The 17803-nt window shown below is 38.7% G+C and overlaps 1 protein-coding gene across 1 annotated transcript; it reads right to left on the reverse strand.

The window, feature by feature from the left end:
• On the reverse strand, positions 268–2168 carry LOC109232375 (basic 7S globulin-like). Its single transcript, XM_019398113.1, has 2 exons — positions 1570–2168; positions 268–1343 (listed from the first exon to the last, which is right to left on the reverse strand). Exons 1-2 carry the CDS (start codon positions 2105–2107, stop codon positions 565–567), a joined length of 1317 nt encoding a protein of 438 aa, XP_019253658.1. The 5' UTR covers positions 2108–2168; the 3' UTR covers positions 268–564.

Below are 17803 nucleotides of genomic sequence, written 5' to 3' on the forward strand. Positions count from 1 at the left end.
ACAGTAGTGTAAGGGACTCGTAGAAGAACCAAATCCTTCTATAATCTGTGCACCCGAAAAATTGGACATCACACAAATCACCCCTATTATGTGGTATTGAAACATCACAATTGCTTTGGTGTGTTCGAAATTTTTTGGCTTTTGCTGCGCTGTAATCAGTTTATAATCCCGAAGTCACCACATGAAGTTTGGAAGAGCGCCTATGTTTTTTTTTTTTTTTTTTTTTTTGAGGAGGCTAAGGAAAGATTAAGTAGCTAGAAATGGAACTTCTTGAAGACGATGTTCATAAAATTAATTAAGTAGTACAACTTGACATATATATTGCCAATAGGAAACACAACGGAAAGCTTGTAAAGACATAAATTAACTTCAGAACACTTATGGCAACAAATTAACAATCAAAGATCTCTCTTATCTTACTCTATTTGATAAGCTCAACATGCTACTCTTGTTGACTCCAACGTGCATAGAAACAGTTTAAAAACAATAAAAAAAGATTAAGAAAAAGGAAAACTGAAATGAAAAATAAGAATTCATCATCTGCCTTAGTAAAAAGACTTTTAATTAACTCTTAGAGGTGTAATCATACTTAGCACATGATGTTTTTTGAAGCTTGAGGGAGGAGCTGAAACCAATCCTCTTTCTTGCTAGGTCAAATACCAACAAGTTCTCTTCCATTTGATGCCCTCCTATCACAATCGATGGTTCCCAAGTTTGGTCTTCTCCAACAAAAGCTAAACACATAACATCCTTTGTAACTTGTACCACTGAATTTGCCCCATAAATCCTCCAATATGCACTCTTCTTGTGCAAGACAAAATCTATCACAGGAACATCTGGTCCAACGTTTGTGTTTCTAATGTTTTTTGAACTAAAGCAAGCTCCAAATTGTTTCATGGGAGGTTCTACAATTGTCACATTCTTAGGAAGCGCCATGAGAAAAGCAGTTTTAACAGCATTGTAAATGCTATTGTCCAAGATTGTGAAAGGTGTCGTTGTTTTGATTCTCGTCCCACCTACTCCATTTTTTTTATTTATAGATAGCAGTGTTTTATTCAGTGGCACGTCTTTCCCTGCGATTCGAATGGATGAAACTTCGATATGGTACTCTGAAGATTGCAAAAATGCCCTGGGATTTGTGATTAGTTTGGTATAGACAAGATTGTTGGAGATATCAACCTTCTTAGGGTTGTAAAAATTATATGGGCCTGAACCAATGAAGATAACTCCACGAGAACTTGTAGATGAGCTCAAGCAAATACCAAACTTCCTGGCAAATCTAGGGTCTAAAGCGAGTTGATTAGGGATCGAAACTGGACTTTGGTGTCCAAAACCTGCAATTCCTGTATTGAGACATTATATAATTGAGTAATTAAAAAGTGTCTTCAGTCTAACCGATTAAAGTTTTAGAGGAGGATTAGAGCAGGTAATTAAGAGGTCATGGGTTCGACACGTGAAGGACGTGTCGGTACATGGAAGTAACATAATTGAGTAAAAAAAGTGCGCTAGCTCTTTCTAACAGTTTAATCGGTCCAATAAAATAGTACGTCACACAACATAATTCAGTACCTGTGACTCCTTCTGCAAGGTCTTTCGACATAGACGAATCAACACAACTGAAAATAAACCGCGGCAAAGTGACAAGGATGCCAGGAGTAGAACCAATTGCCAATACATCCTCAGCGATTTCTGCACGGTCCATATAAGTATTAATCAAGGGATTTTCACCCCAATTATAACAAGTATTGTTATTGCATCCGGGCTGTATTTGAGGTTTGAATATGCAGTCTCCACAGGAATGAGATTTGGCAAAAGAGCATAGTGTGGAGTTGCAGCGAGCTGGATGGTAAGTTGAACTATTATAACCTATGTCACAGTCCACCCATAAACTTATGCCACCAAGATGGACAGTGAGTTTGATGGGGACTAAAGGTGTTCTTTGCCCTATTACTGTAGTGTATTGTAGGGTTGATGAATCTTTAGTGACTGGAAGGTATAACGTTGTAGGTAGTACCTCAGCTGAGCACAAAGAAAGGAAGAGGAAGAAGAAAGTGTAGTTGGAAAACAAGGGAAGTTTGAATGTCACCATGCTAGAGAAAGAAAGCATATGCTATAATTAGATTGTAAGGTATTCGATAGAGTTGCAAATTTATAACCAAACTGTCAGCTTCCCCCGCACCCTTATTTAACATTAGTATATGGAAAATATGACCCAACTTTGTTTAAATTTAGTTTTTTTTTTATTCCGTTTGACCTTGGGAGTGAAACTCTATAATGGCTCTTCATTCTTAAATCACGGCTTGACTTTGAATTTAATCGAGTCAATGTGATCCAAACGCGTAATATGGAGTTCTCTGATCCTATCTATATATGCACATGGTCAAGTTGACTAATTTGAATTGAGAAAATCAATACTATATGCCCTGTTGGGGGAGAGCGTTAGGGAGTCTAATTGATACACGTTAAAACACTGGCTTGTAAGATGAAGTGTCCCTTGCTTTGGTTGCAATCGATTTATAACAATTGACCACCTAGGTCCACTATTTATTTATATATCCACTTGAAAACAAGTACTGTACCATGTCAACTATGCTCATTTTTGAATAATATTCAGAACATAGATGGTAATTCACCACTCAACGACTTATTAACTACACTCCCTTTACTCTCATCAAATTTTGATACCTACTGGTGGTGGAGTTAGTATTTTGAGTTTAATGAGTTCTAAATTCTAGAAAATTCACCTTATTGAGTTCGAAATAAATTATTTATATATATTAAGTAATTTTTATAAATACAGGATTTGAACTAAAATTATTGTTTATTCTGACCTCTTATATATGGAGTAAATACATTTAAGTGAATTCAGTCAACTAAACTCTGCCAAACTCCTTGAACTATAAAGATTTGTATCGCATATCAATGGCGCAATCAATAATCATCTCATGTTTATGTTGACCGTGTGCATATTGCTATTATTTATATGTGTATGGGCCAAAATCCGACCAGGGAAATTCACTGCGAAGAGAAACTATAGTGGGGGGACAATAATTCGCCATGCGGCTCGGCTAAGTATGACTCGGGTAAACCTCCGAAGAGTTCGTCCTGGACGAGGTCGAGGACAAACAGAATAGGCCATGCTCAAGAGTCGATTGGTCCGAAGTCATGTTCCCGAAGCAACGTAACGAGCCGAGAGCCGAGGTCGGAGTCAAGCACTTAGATTGGCCAGAAATGGCTAGTTTTTGCAATAGAATATTCTAAGGGAATATTCTACTGGATATTCTCTGCATCTTGTACTGTTAGTAGCTAGGTAAGAGATATATCTCATATAAATAGGAATAGAGAGAGAGAAAAAGGGAGGCCAAGATTCCATTTGATAAGTTCTCTCTAGAGAAGTTGACTCCCATGTAACTACAAACATTATCTATAAAGAATATTCAGTTTATTGGTTGGTCCAGGCTTTTCAACACTAGCTCCGATAAAGTGTTTGATGCTTACACGTTTGGCCGTTCTACATCATTGTCAGAAAGAGAATCATCCACGTTGTTGCACATTTGGGTGAATTATTCCCTTTATTTACAGACATTGCCATTCATTTCATTTATTGCTCGTCTTCGTTTCTTCATTTGTTCATAAGAACATCATTAAACCACTCTTTGGCTTTAAATAGCTTTAAATACGATCTCTAAGTGGTTATTTCCTACCAATCTTGGCTCTAGAATTTATTATATTTAACTAGAATCTACCTATCATCATTCACATAATTAGTTTAACAAAAAGGTTCAAGACTTTTTGATCAAACAATTTGGCGTTGTCTGTGGGGAATTTCTAGTTAAAATTAAGTCTCTTCTAGATCTGAGAAGAAAAGCGCATAAACTTTGCAAAAACTGGTGTTTCCCTTGTTTGCACGAATCTGACATGACAGGCAACGGAGAGGAAAAGAGGAAAGTGATGATAGACTATAATTACGTATTTTAGTCGATTATTACACTCTAATTTACTGCACTTTAGTTGAGTTTGCGCTTTAATCGCTAGTGTTTTGCACTAACGGTGTGTTTTTTGCCTTGTAGGAGTGATTCCGAGCTATATAGATGTTATAGAATACAATTAAGTGATTTGGAGCTTTGAATTCTGAGTAAGAGCTCAAGGAATTAAGCCGGGATCGGTTTCGGGGGTCAAATTTGATAATTAAGTACGAACGAAGACTCGAGGAGGCATATTGCGCACTGTCTAGTAAAATAGACATAACGTTTTGCTCAGAACTCCATTTGGGCTCCACAATATATGGTTGGAAAGCTAAATCAACGGGCTACAACTTTCATGTTTTACGTGTTTCCAAATTCAAAATGGAACAGGGTGAAAAATGCGTCGAAACCGCGACTGCGGAGCTGAGGCAGTGTATACCGCAGAGTACCGCGGGGTATACCGTGGCCGCGGCAGTCCAGACGTGAAATATTGTCCTTTTTCGCATAGGAGAAGGTATAATTGTTTGGGCTCGACCCTACTTGGTATATATACATGGAAAAACGGTATTTTAAGAGAGTTGGACATACTTTTGACATAATTTAGACCTAAGGAGGCTAAGGAGACCGGAGATTCGACCTAAGGAGTCAAGAACACAATAGGAGCAAGGCGCGGAATTCTTCAATGAGTTTTTCCTTCTTCTTCCTATTTTATTGTTGGTTATGAATTGGAGTATTGTGTTTTCACATACTTTTATGAAAAGCTAATTCGTTTTCTAGGGTTTTGATGGAACCTTTTGGGGATGAATTGGTTGTTATATTAATATAGTTTTGAGTTAGTTGTTAATCTCTATTTGTTCAACTACATTTTGATTTTGGTTAATTGCAAGGATCCTCAATTAGCCGTTCCTATTTATTATGTATCTGCTTGAGAGAGAGTGCATATTTAGGTAGTTATTTGAACAACATCACTCCCGGAGTATAGGCGAGAGTCATAACCGAGGGTTTAGAGGTTGGATTAGAGATAACGATACCTCGGGTGCGATCTAAGTGAACTGTAATGTGAATCTAGCTAGTGTAGCTTGAGAGAGCGCCTCTAGTAAATTATCATAATTGCTTGAGAGAGATTTATGATAGCTGGAGAGTTCATGATTGATAGAGGCAACTAAGTCAAAGCTATAAGAAACATACAACTAATGAAATCAACAATTGGGGAAATCATAACTCTAGACCTCCTTAATTTAGTCTCCAAACCTTTGTCTCGTTAGTTGATAATTTTACCGTTTTATAATATTTGTTGGTTAATTAGTTAGATATAAAAATCTTAATATTATAATTTAGAAATTGTTCAAACTTGTTGATGTTCTAAACGTCAATACCACATAAGAAGGGAGGGGGGTGATTTGTGTGGTACCTAATTTTGCACTAGAAGAACCTAGTTCTTCTAGATGTACTTATTATGACTGTTTGCAGAATTAAGAGTGCATAAAGTAAAGAACACAAAGATTTTTACGTGGAAAACACCTGGCTCAAAAGGTGAAAAAACCACGGCCTACTACTCAGTAGGATTTTCCCAAACTTCCACTAAAATCACTGAGCCAAAACAGCATTTACAAACTCTTGTAAACCTAAGGATTAAACTGTAATCCCAGTATGGCACACAGCCTCAACTGTTGCGACACCTTCAAGTTAACTCTAACTTGAATACTCAAAGTACCTAATACAATTGCTTCTATAAAAGCTGAAAGGTACAATATGAAAAACCTACTACAATTGAACTAGAAATAAAGAAAAACACAATGGAATTGATTCTTCACTCTTGGTTCATGTAGCTTCAGATTTGCACACTTGAATCACACTCAAATTGCTTGCAGAATTCGCCTAGCTCTTTTGCTCTCAATTTAGTTTAACTTCTGCGTATGTGCAATCACCTGTAAAAGAGAACAATCATTATTATTTATAGAGTTAGTAATCAGAGTTTGATTAAAAATCGAATTGCTGATCCTTCATCAAATTCGAGTCCTAGAACAACTCAAACTCCAATCCTTATCCTTGATCCGGATGTAGTTCTCTTTACATAAGGAGACTTCAACTCCTTATCCTATGCAACGTTTTCGATCAACTCAGAAGATATTGTTGCTGATCCTTGAGACTTATCTTCTTCACACGTATGTCACATGTGTAAGCATATCAACACATTGTCTCACATGATGGACCTGATTCATGACTGAGTTCATTTTGTCAATCTTCAAAACTTCATCTGAACTTGGGCCAACAAATTCCCCCTTTTTGATGATAACAAACTCTGTGCTTTTATTGATCAGAGACCCTGTGGAACTCAGCTTAATTTTCACACTTTAATTTAACTTATCATTAAGGACCAGGTTTAATCAGGTTATAAACATCACATTTTTTAGAATACAAAGTAAAGCACAATATCTCTTTCCCCTTTTGGCATCATCGAAAAGTTGCATTTTATTTGAATCCCAGATGTTAATTATTACTCATGACCACTGGGGCAACTGCAAGTGAAAACATGATTTAGTTAATCAATAATCAGCGTCACAGAAATTTAACTATTAAGATCAGAAGTTTCATAGAACAAGAGAAAACAAAGCACATAGTCATTGATTAGGAGATGTTTCTACAAAACAGACCACAAAAAGAAAAACAAACATCCAACCATGAGAAAAAAAAACAGAGAAAAGTCCCGAATCTGGGTCACTGAAGGGGTTTCTAAACTGGTTCTAGGGCTTGGAGAAACTAGAGGGTTGGGATTGAAGGAGATTGAGCATTGTTTGGAGCATCCCTTCACTCTTTTCTTTTTCCTTTGCTAGCTCATCTTTGAGACCATTTCTTTCACTTTCTAGTTCAGCAATGCGAGCGTGGAGCCTAGCAATTTCAGCATCTTTTGTTCCACACTCTAGAACCAATGCCCTAACTTTGCTGTTCACAGGAGTCTTCAAGGATGAACAAGGTTCAACTGGGGCTACACTTAGCAGATAGTCACAAGCCTGCAGAGTTTTGCTTCCAAAGTACTCTTTGCTGGAGGCCATCTCCCACTTTTCCAATGGCACATCTAACTTGTCCAAGACAGTTGTCAGTATAAACCCATAAGGTCTGGCATGAGCCTTAGAGCCATTTATCACTCTATCCAGCAGCTTGACAATGAAAGCAGGCCAGGTAATCTGCTTTCCTGTCACAAGACACTCCAGAAGGACCAGGTCCATATAATTTGCAGTGTGCCTTCTCTCCTGTCTGGGAAGCAAACACTTGTTCACAAACTCAAAAAGTACCTTGTGCTCAGGCTTCATTTCACTCTTTTGCACAAATCTAGCCTCAGGCACTTCTTCAGCAGACTTGGTATCACAGAAATTCGGGTGATTTGGAGAGCAGAAGGGAGAGAATCTAGACAAGGCCACCTTTGCCTAGTATAATCATCATATCCCTCACAGGGTATGTCTAGAATTCTTCCCAACATAGGTGCATCAAACTGCACCTCTACTCCTCTCACCAGGCTTGTAACAACCCCATTCACCACTGTGGCATTCGCCATGAGCTCTATCAGTTCTTTTCTTGCAAGTCTGCCATCCAGTTGAAGAACCATGTCCTTCCACCCCTGTGCATTCAGGGCATCAACTAATCTCTTCATGCCTGGCTCCTCCAGGTCTTTCAGAATTGTTCCATTCAATATCTTTCTCCTGCCAAAAAGGACAAATCTGTCCTGTTCCTTTTCAGATTCCTCTTCTTCTTCCTCTCCACTCCATGCTTCTTCTTCTTCAGGAACTTTCACTTGTTTTCCTTTGACTGCAGACCTGGTTCTTTTTGCCAGGGAGGGTTCAACAGAGATAGATTCTGAAGACTACTTGGTAGAAGGCTTGGATTTCTTAGGTTTAGGAGTGGGAACCTCTTCAGTTGTACCTCTCTCCTGATGGACCAGTTCCATCTCTTCCTCCTCTTCTTCTGCAGCCACAGAACTTTCCAGAACTTTAGCTTTTCCCTTTTCCTTGTTCTTTTTCTTGCTTGCCTCTAAGGCTTTCTGCAACTCAGCTTCACTTTGCTTTACCCTACTTCTAGTAGCTTTCACCTTTGGTACTGAAGAGACAGTAGACTTAGGAGATGACACCTTGCTATTCTTTGTTGGCTTAGAGGCAGTTGGAGCCTTTTGAGAAGAAGCTTTGCGCTTCTTGGGATCATAGCTTGCTCCAACTTTCTTCAAAATGTCAGCCAAGGTTTCTTCCACAGATTAACTAGGTGCATCTTGTTGTTCACTCAGGTGCACAAGACCTTCAGCAGCCTCCCCAGATTCACTTCCCCTTGGCTTGTTGCCACTCTCCTCAACTCCTCCACAAATTGCAAGAATTTCAACTTTCTTTTTCTTTCCCTTCCTCTTCGATTCTCCCTCACTTACATCTCTCACAGATCCTACTAACACAAACCTATCATCTACTTTCTCCACTACATCAGAAAAAACATAGCATGTATTTACCTCTTTAGGGGTTTCTTGATTCTTGTCTGATTCAGAAGACCCACGTTCTTCTCCATCGCTTGCAGAGACAAAAGCTTCAGACTCGGAGCTTGAGTCAGATGATTCCTTTTCAGAGATTTCCCCTCTTTGACTCGCTTTCAATTTTTCATTGAGAGCTGTTCTCAGAGCACCAATAGCTACAGTCTTTCTTGCAAACATTTTCTGCCGGCGGAATCTTGGTTTAGGGTTGTCGTTAGGAGGTACAGATGAAGATGTGTTAGGAGATGCTGGTGGGGGAGTTAATGGATTTTCTTGAGGATTAGTCATGGCGGAGAATTTCTGGAGGATTTTGGGAATTTTGGAGAATTTTAGAGAGAAGGAGGATGATCAGGGGTTTAACACCTAATGACGGTTATGGACTGAAGTAGGAATATGTGGAGTGTATTTAAAGTGAAGTATGATTAGGTGCAGTAATGGCAGTCTTTTGCAGTGGTCAATCAGGAGTCTAATCCCATTAGGACTCCGGTCTTTATGTGGTAATTTATCAATGCTAGTTTTTAGGAAATAATCCCGTTTTATTTAGAATTCTAAGAGAATGAAACTGGTTCAATGCTCAACGGTTATATTTTTAGGAGTTTGGTTAGGATAGGACTTCTGCTCATAATTGGAATATTTATTTTTCTAATTATGCAAAGAATAGAAACATACCTGACCTTTTCTCATGAGCATATACTGATGAACCAGGTTCTTCAAGTAGAACTCCTCTTGATTATGCCTCATATATCAGAATAGAAAAAAGACTTTGTAAGAGATCAATGAATTAATATAAACACACGTCACAGGAGTATACTGATTAGAGTATGAGACTGAGTAAGAATTAGTCTAGATATTTACATAAAATCAGAACTTCTAACCAAAAATGTTTTTTTATTCATTTTTTTTTTCATTGCATTCTGAACTGGTTCCTTTTAGGTGATCTTAGTCATCCCTAATTCCAACCTGTTCCTTTCAAAGTTTTCCCTATTCAGTGCTTTGGTGAAGATGTCAGCTATTTGTTTATCAGTAGCACAGAATTCTATTGAGATTAATCCTTTCTCATAATTATCTCTTAAGAAGTGGTGTCTAACATCTATGTGCTTGGTCCTTTTATGATGAACAGGGTTCTTTGTCATACTTATAGCACTAGTGTTATCATAAAATATTGGTATGCATCCCACTTCTATACCAAAATCTACTAATTGTTGTTTAATCCATAGTAGTTGAGCACAACAAGAAGCTGCAGCCACATACTCAGCTTCAGCAGTAGATAGGGCTACTGAAGTTTGCTTCTTGGTAGCCCATGATACAAGACATGAGCCAAGAAAGTGTGCCGTACCTGAGGTGCTTTTTCTATCCACTAGGAAACCTGCATAGTCAACATCAACATATCCTACTAGATTGAAATTACTACCTTTAGGGTACCAAAGACACAATTCAGTAGTGCCTTTCAAATATCTCAGTATCCTCTTGACAGCAGTCAAATGAGACTCTTTTGGATTTGCCTGAAAACGAGCACATAGCCCTACACTGAAAACAGTGTCAGGTCTACTGGCAGTAAGATACAAAAGTGAACCAATCATACCCCTATACAACTTCTGATCAACTGATGAACCAGGTTCATCAATATCTAATTTAGTGGCAGTTGCAATAGGTGTATCTATTTCTTTAGAATCCTCCATTTTAAACTTCCTGATTAGTTCTTTTGTATACTTCTGCTGGTGAATCATGGTTCCATTTTGACTTTGTTTGATCTGCAATCCTAAGAAGAAGTTAAGCTCACCCATCATGCTCATTTCAAATTCACTTCCCATTAGTTTTGCAAACTCTTTGCTTAGCTTGTCAGTGGTGGCCCCAAAGATTATGTCATCAACATAAATTTGTACAACAAGAAGGTCCTTATATTTTTCCCTTAAGAATAAGGTACTATCTATTTTACCTCTCTTGTACCCATGTTCCAGTAGGAATTTTGACAGTCTTTCATACCATGCTCTTGGTGCCTGTTTGAGTCCATAGAGATCCTTGTCCAGCTTGTACACATGTTCAGGACATTCTTTGCTTTCAAACCCTGGAGGTTGTTTAACAAACACTTCTTCCTTCAAGTAGCCATTCAGGAAGGCACTTTTGACATCCATTTGATGAAGAGTGAATTCCATATGTGCTGCAAAGGCTATGAGAAGTCTGATTGCCTCTAGTCTTGCAACTGGAGCAAATGTCTCATCATAGTCTATTCCTTCCTCTTGGCTGTAACCTTGGACCACCAACCTTGCCTTGTTTCTTGTGACAGTTCCATCTTCATCAAGTTTGTTCCTAAAGACCCATTTAGTGCCAATGACTGATCTATCCTTGGGTCTTGGAACTATGTGCCAAACTTGACTTCTTTCAAACTGGTTTAGCTCATCCTGCATTGCATTCACCCAATATGCATCCTGCAAAGCCTCAACAATATTTTTAGGTTAAATGATAGATAAGAAAGCATCAAAAGCTCACAGATTCTTTAATTGTGATCTGGTTTTGACTACAGATGTTGGATCAGTGATAATGTTCTCAATGGGATGACAACTTTGATAGAAATGAGGTTTTACAACCAACTGGCTTCTGCTGGATGTTTCAGCAATTTGATGAGGAACAGGTTCATGAACAGGTTCCTTCAAGGAGTTTATTTCAATTTCCTTTTGATTTCTTCCCCCTGTCAGGTTGCCCTGTTAGGAAGAACCTGGTCCATTACCTGTTCCTTCTGCAGGTGTCACTTTGACTTGAGCTGATGCTTCAGCCAAGTCTTTGACCAGTCCAATGGCTTCATCTTTATGTTCCTGCCTCTCAGAAAGAATGTTAGTTTCATCAAATACTACATGCACACTTTCTTCTACACACAGAGTTCTTTTATTAAAATCTTTATAGGCTTTGCTATGTGAAGAATACTCCCTCATCACTTCTGGGATCAAACTTTCCTAGGGAGTCTTTTCCATTATTGTTCACATAGCACTTGCAACCAAAAGCCCTAAGATGGGATATGTTTGGTTTTCTCCCTTTAAGTAACTCATAGGGAGTCTTCTCTACTAGAGGTCTGGTCATGCATCTTTTTATGATGTAACATGCAGTGTTTACAGCCTCTGCCCAGAAGCTGTGAGGCAATTTGCTAGATAGTAACATTGTTCTAGCCATATCCTCAAGAGTTCTATTTTTCCTTTCAACTACTCCATTTTGTTGTGGAGTCCTGGGGGGGGGGGGGGCAGAGAAATTGTGATCTATGCCATTTTAATCACAAAATTCAGCAAACTTAGAGTTTTCAAACTCAGTTCCATGATTAGACCTAATGGATGCAAGACGATTTCCTAATTGTTTCTGAGTCTTCCTAACAAATGCAGAAAACATGTCAAATGCTTCATCTTTGGAAGTTAGAAATAAAACCCAGGTGAATCTAGAATAGTCTTCAACTATCACCATTACATACTTCTTTCCACCTGTGCTCATGGTTCTCATTGGACCACATAGATCCATATGAACCAGTTCCAACGTCTTGGACGTACTTACCATTTTCTTGGATTTGAAGGATGACCTTACCTGCTTCCCCCTTGCGAATGCCTCACAAACTTTGTCTTCTTTGAACTTGATATTAGGTAAACCTACAAGCAAGTCCTTGGAGACTAATTTGTTTAACTGATTTAGACTGGCATGACCAAGTCTTTTGTGCCATAGGAGGGGATCATTAACTAACACACTTAAGCAAGTGAGTTCATTTTCTGAAAGAGTTGACAAATCTACAATGTAAATATTGTTAACTCTTTTTCCCTGCAAAACAATCTTGTCAGTAGTAAGGTTAATCACAATGTTATGCCCTGCAGTATTACGTTGATGTTATGCTCCGCGGTAATATATTACGATGATGTTACACCCAGCAGTGTTACATTACGGTGATGTCATGTTTCACAGTATTAAGTTACGACGATGTTGCACCCTGAAGTATTGTACGTTAAAATTTCGTTTTCAGTTAACCGGTGTAGGCTCGGGGATGAGATCATCTTGACGTTAACGTACTTACGCTATTTATAGCAAGCGATAAATAAGTGTTATGAAGAATAAGGGGGTACACGGATTAAAGAAAATGAGTTCCGTTGAAAGTGGTCAATTTGGAATAAAATACGGGTCGAGCAATAATACCCGATAAATATGAACTATTACCATGCAAGGTATCATATGACCATGGTAGTATAATATATAAAGTATATATAAAGTATTTTAAAAATAAATAGAATTTTAAGTAATTTGTGTTAATTTTTAAATTATGCGGGTAATTGGTTAATTACCGGGTATTGAGACATTATCCGATTAACTAATAAGCGGATAAAACTTAATAATTATCCCCAAACACACGTGGCAAGAAGCCAGCAAGGTAAGGAGTGACTAAGTAGTCACTTATTGCCAACTAGGCATAAACAATAATGGACAACCAATCTAAGTTGTCTGCACCGAATCAAATTTGAACCAAAAAGGAATTAAAAAGGTTTCTTTCCAAAATCAATTTCATTTTGAAGACTTTACATAGGCTTAAGAACAGAACGTTGGTTTTGCCTTCTGAATTTCAAATCCCAATCCATTTAATTGTAAAGGCTTTGCAACAGAATTTCAAAAATCTCAAACCGAGAACGTAGGAACATCTTTCCAAAACTTCAAGAATCAGAAACATTTTCCTCGAAAACGTTTGTGTCTTTGTTCAAGAACCAAGTTTTAGTTGGAACAAGTTTTAGTTAAGTTCATTTCTGTCTTTGTTCAAAAACGTTAGAAGCAAAGAAGATCAAGTTCGTTCAAGTGTGAATTTCGTCCATATTTCGCAGAAGCAGATTCATTCAAATAATTCCAGGAACAGGTATGTTAAGGCACTTCCTTCCTTCTTTTGGCATGATCTAATGTGAAATGAATACGCTATTTCATAATGAATCTGCTCCTAGCAACTAAGGTTGTCCATGTTGTTCTTTCTGTACAAAGTTATTCTAAGAAAGTATGTACGATCCGTAAGTCCTAGTGAAGTTCATATTGAGGGTATGTATGTCCATAATGTTCTTACGTCACTCTGAAAGGTTTAGAACGTGATTCCATGAGTCGAGCATGCATTATATATATGTATCTATTTTACTCTACCGAGCCGCGCTATAGTCGGCCGGGTACGGCACCTATTGTGCAACCACTGATCATTTGGGTTTACCGAGCTCCACGTGGCCGGGTATGATTCTACCGATCTTTATGATGGTCGGGTACGTTTTTACCGAGTCCTCTTTGAAGCCGGGTACGATATGATGATGATGATGCCTACAGAGGCGTATGTTTTTAAAAGTTTATGTATATATATGTATTATGCATTTCATGTTAGTAGCCCCAGAGGCACTCAGATGTTACAGGTTGTATCTCCTCTATCTCTTTTTACATTACGGTTCTTGTTTATGCTTTCCTGCCTTACATACTCGGTACTTTATTTGTACTGATGTCCTTTTTGCCAGGGGACGCTGCGTTTCATGCCCGCAGGTCCCGATAGACAGGTCGAGAGCCCTCCAAGTAGGCTATCAGCTCAGCGGAAGATGTTGGTGCGCTCCATTTGCTTCGGAGTTGCTCGTTTGGTTAGTATGATTTAAACGTGTATTGTTTGGTATGGCGGGACTCTGTCCCGACCTTTATGACATATATGTACTCTTAGAGGCTTGTAGACATATGTCGTGTACGTGAAAGATTGTATGGCCTTGTCGGCCTATGCCTTGATTTATAAATAATTATGTTGGCCTATTAGGCCCGTATGTCACGTGTCTATGATAATGTAATAAGAAAGATACGTTACGTTGGTACTCGGTTGAGTAAGGTACCGGGTGCCTGTCGCGGCCCATGCGTTTGGGTCGTGACAAAAGTGGTATCAGAGCAGTTCTGTCCTAGGGAGTCTACAAGCCGTGTCTAGTAGAGTTTTGTTTATGGGTGTGTCGTGCACCACACTTATAAGCAGGAGGCTACAGGGCATTTAGGATTGTCACTTTTTCTTCTTACTCTAGATCGTGTGGTAGAGCTAACTTATAAGAATTCAAACTCCGAAATTCTATTTCATTCGTAATAAGACAATACCTACATCCAGAAAGAAGGTTGGAAAGAGAGATAGTTGAGAAAGAGTTGAGTCAGAGGAATTGGAATTTTGTATGATGCCTACGATAAGTAAATGTGAGGTCTTTAGCAGATCATGGGTATACTGAAAGGTGGAAGCTTCCTGATAAGAAGCAATAAGGCAAGATTGCCTATATATAAGTTTCAATAAGTAAAAGAAGCAAGATGAAGAAGGGTACGAGGCGCCCAGTTAATGAAGGTTAACAACGTTTATAATGAGGCAGAGGAACATAAGATTTTCGAGTTATATTCAACAGTAATAAAGGTTTATTCAATTGGTCGCACCCATTCCAGATATGCCCTATGGGGATTAACAGAAGTAGTATAAGAAGATATGATGGATGAATTATTTGCGTCAGTTGACATTTCCGAAGGATATTGCAAATATACTAATAGATCTCTTTATGAGACACCAGATGGTGCACTCTGAAATAGTGCAGCCAGATATGAGTACTACAAAGACATGCACTATAATCCTTGAAGGGATGAATATTACCTTAGTGTGGCTCGCGTCCCTAGTAAAGCGAGAACGTTAAGCAACTTGAAGAGCCACTGGATGGAGCAAAGGGAAGCTAATGGAAAAAGAATGTCTTGTTCGAGTTTTCAGAATAAAGTGATTGACAGAAATGTTAGCAAGAAAATAAGAAGAGAGTTAATGAAGCATTATGAGTAAGATGTGATACATGGATGACAACGGTAGATTAAAAAAATGACAATATTACAGAGCTTATAGTCAAGTGAAGGGAAATACAAGAGGTGACAAGCCTTGAGACAACAAAAGAGTATAGGCCATAAAGCCATATCGTCACTTTAACAAAATAAGTTCGTGGCTCTAACACGACTATCAGAAGGAAAAGTTAGACCCCATAATAATAGAAATTAGTGTGGATTGGTGAACATGATAAACTAAACATAAATTAGGAACTGAGTGATTTGATAATGGTTGGCATCACGAAAATTTCAGATTGCATTCTGGCAATAATAGAATGGACGATAGAAGAATAACCTTTAAAGGTCATTCAGGAAGACGCTTCCCTAAAGCAAGCAATTTGAGCAAAGTTAAGATTAAGCGACTGTATATGCCAGTTACACTAAATGTCAACATCGTGAGTGAGGAAATTTTGTTATCCTTGGTACAGAAGGATTACTGCAAGGAGAATAAGGGTCATTGACGATGTGAAAGGACGCCAAAGATGAAGAGGAAAATATATATAGGCAGGTCGTCATAGCTCCATGTCTTAGTACTCCCCAAAAGGGGGGGGAATATGGAGTAATAAATAAAGAATGCGGTAAACACGAAAAAAAAGGAATGAGATTACACTTATTCAGTTCCTACGTATATGCTACAATTCCAGAACATTATGCAAACACGACATCGATGAAAGGAAGTAAGGGTCTCTGCCCGAGATGTTATTGATAGAAAAGGAGTCAGTGCGAGACATAAGTTAAGACAAAGGAAATAACCCAAGAAAGATTTCGCGAAATATTGACATGAGAATGGGCCAACGAGTAGTTAGTGGTTGATTCAGGAAGAGCCTAGTCACGACTAGATAAGAAGTTACAGATAAATCAGCAGATCATGCAAGATAAATGTAGTAAACCCCAATATGGAGAATTCAGCCCCGCAGTTATGACATTGTAATACTTGAGATATATTCATATAGGAGTTGGAGAAGTTAAAAAGGTACTATATGAGTGTTACAGAAATAAAAGAGAGCGCCACTAGGAAGACGGTCAAAATATCGGTCCAGAGGCAACCCTACAAGCACAAGGGCGTGAAGATAAGTAACTACGGATAAGTATATGCAACGAAGGACAGCAGAAGGTCCGTTGAGTATACGATATAATAAGTTCGCATCTTTACAAGAATCAGAGGATCCTCCTGTCACGACCCAAACGGAGGGCCATGACTAGCACCCGGCCATACTTACCGAGTACCAACATACATTTTATCTAACCTTCTTTATTATCTTTTAGGGCTGACGAAATCAATATAAATGGTAGACATGGGTCATGGACAACCAACAATAAAATATGATGGCATGAACATACATAACATGGGATGACTAGACAATCAAGAAACTATATATAAGGTACGAGCTACCACACTACCATGAGAGACTATACAACAAAAACCAGCCGACAAGGCCTACCAAACTATACATGAGTCGACACCTGTCTATGAGCCTCTAAAGGAACATAAGTGTTGCAACATAGCCGGAACAGGGCCCCAACATACCCATAATATCTATAACAAAAATGCATACCAAGACCAAGGCAAGTCCGAAGAAGGGATCTCGCCAATCACCGCTGAACTGGACAGCCTACTATGGTGGGGGAGCTGCGCCTGCCTGTCTATCAGGACCTGCAGCACGACATGCAACGTCACAAATAAAAGGACGTCAGTACGAATAAAGTACTGAGTATGTAAGGCAGGGAACCATAAGTGCGAACAGTAATGTAAGCAGGGATAGAGAATAAACAACCTGTAACATCTGGGTACCTCTAAGGGCTACTGATATGAAATGCGTGATACATATGTATATATACATAAACTTTTAAAACATACGCCTCTGTGGGCATCATCATCATCATATCGTACCCGGCTGTAATAGGCTCGGTAAAAACGTACCAGGCCACGTGGAGCTCAGTAAAACCCAACTGATCAGTGGTTGCACAATAGGTGCCGTACCCGGCCGACTATAGCGCGGCTCGGTAGAGTAAAATAGATACATATATATAGTGCATGCTCGACTCATGGACTCACGTTCCAAACCTTTCGGAGTGACGTAAGGTCGGTATCCTCTGTACACGTTATTAGGACTAACTCTTCACCATGAACCTTATAAGAATCAGGAAGTACCAATAACATTGATAACATAAGACTAAGAGAAGCAACATCAACATCAATCGTTCCATAAGAGGAGAAACAATGTAAGTACTGCTAGCTTCTAAGAGTAGAGTATCTTTGGAAACTCGTTAATTACATTATGCACAATCGGAGTCGTGCAAAAGAAGGAAAGGGATAGTCTCACATACCTTGTATATACTGCCCCAATCTCAAGCTATGCAATTTTCACGACTCCTTAGTCTACAATAAGAGAAACGATACTATAGTTACCATTCAAGCGTCATAACTATTATGTATCGACCACAACCTATTTTACGATGAAACGGACAGCACCTCCCCTATATATAT

This window comes from Nicotiana attenuata, chromosome 9 (genome assembly GCF_001879085.1).
Source record: "Nicotiana attenuata strain UT chromosome 9, NIATTr2, whole genome shotgun sequence".
Taxonomy (NCBI): domain Eukaryota; kingdom Viridiplantae; phylum Streptophyta; class Magnoliopsida; order Solanales; family Solanaceae; genus Nicotiana; species Nicotiana attenuata.

Coding starts and splice junctions, on each gene's coding strand:
- LOC109232375 (XM_019398113.1), bottom strand. CDS start 2,107: ATGCTTTCTTTCTCTAGCATGGTGACATTCAAACTTCCCTTGTTTTCC. Junction 1,344..1,569: donor CCTTGCAGAAGGAGTCACAG/GTACTGAATTAT, acceptor GTCTCAATACAG/GAATTGCAGGTTTTGGACAC.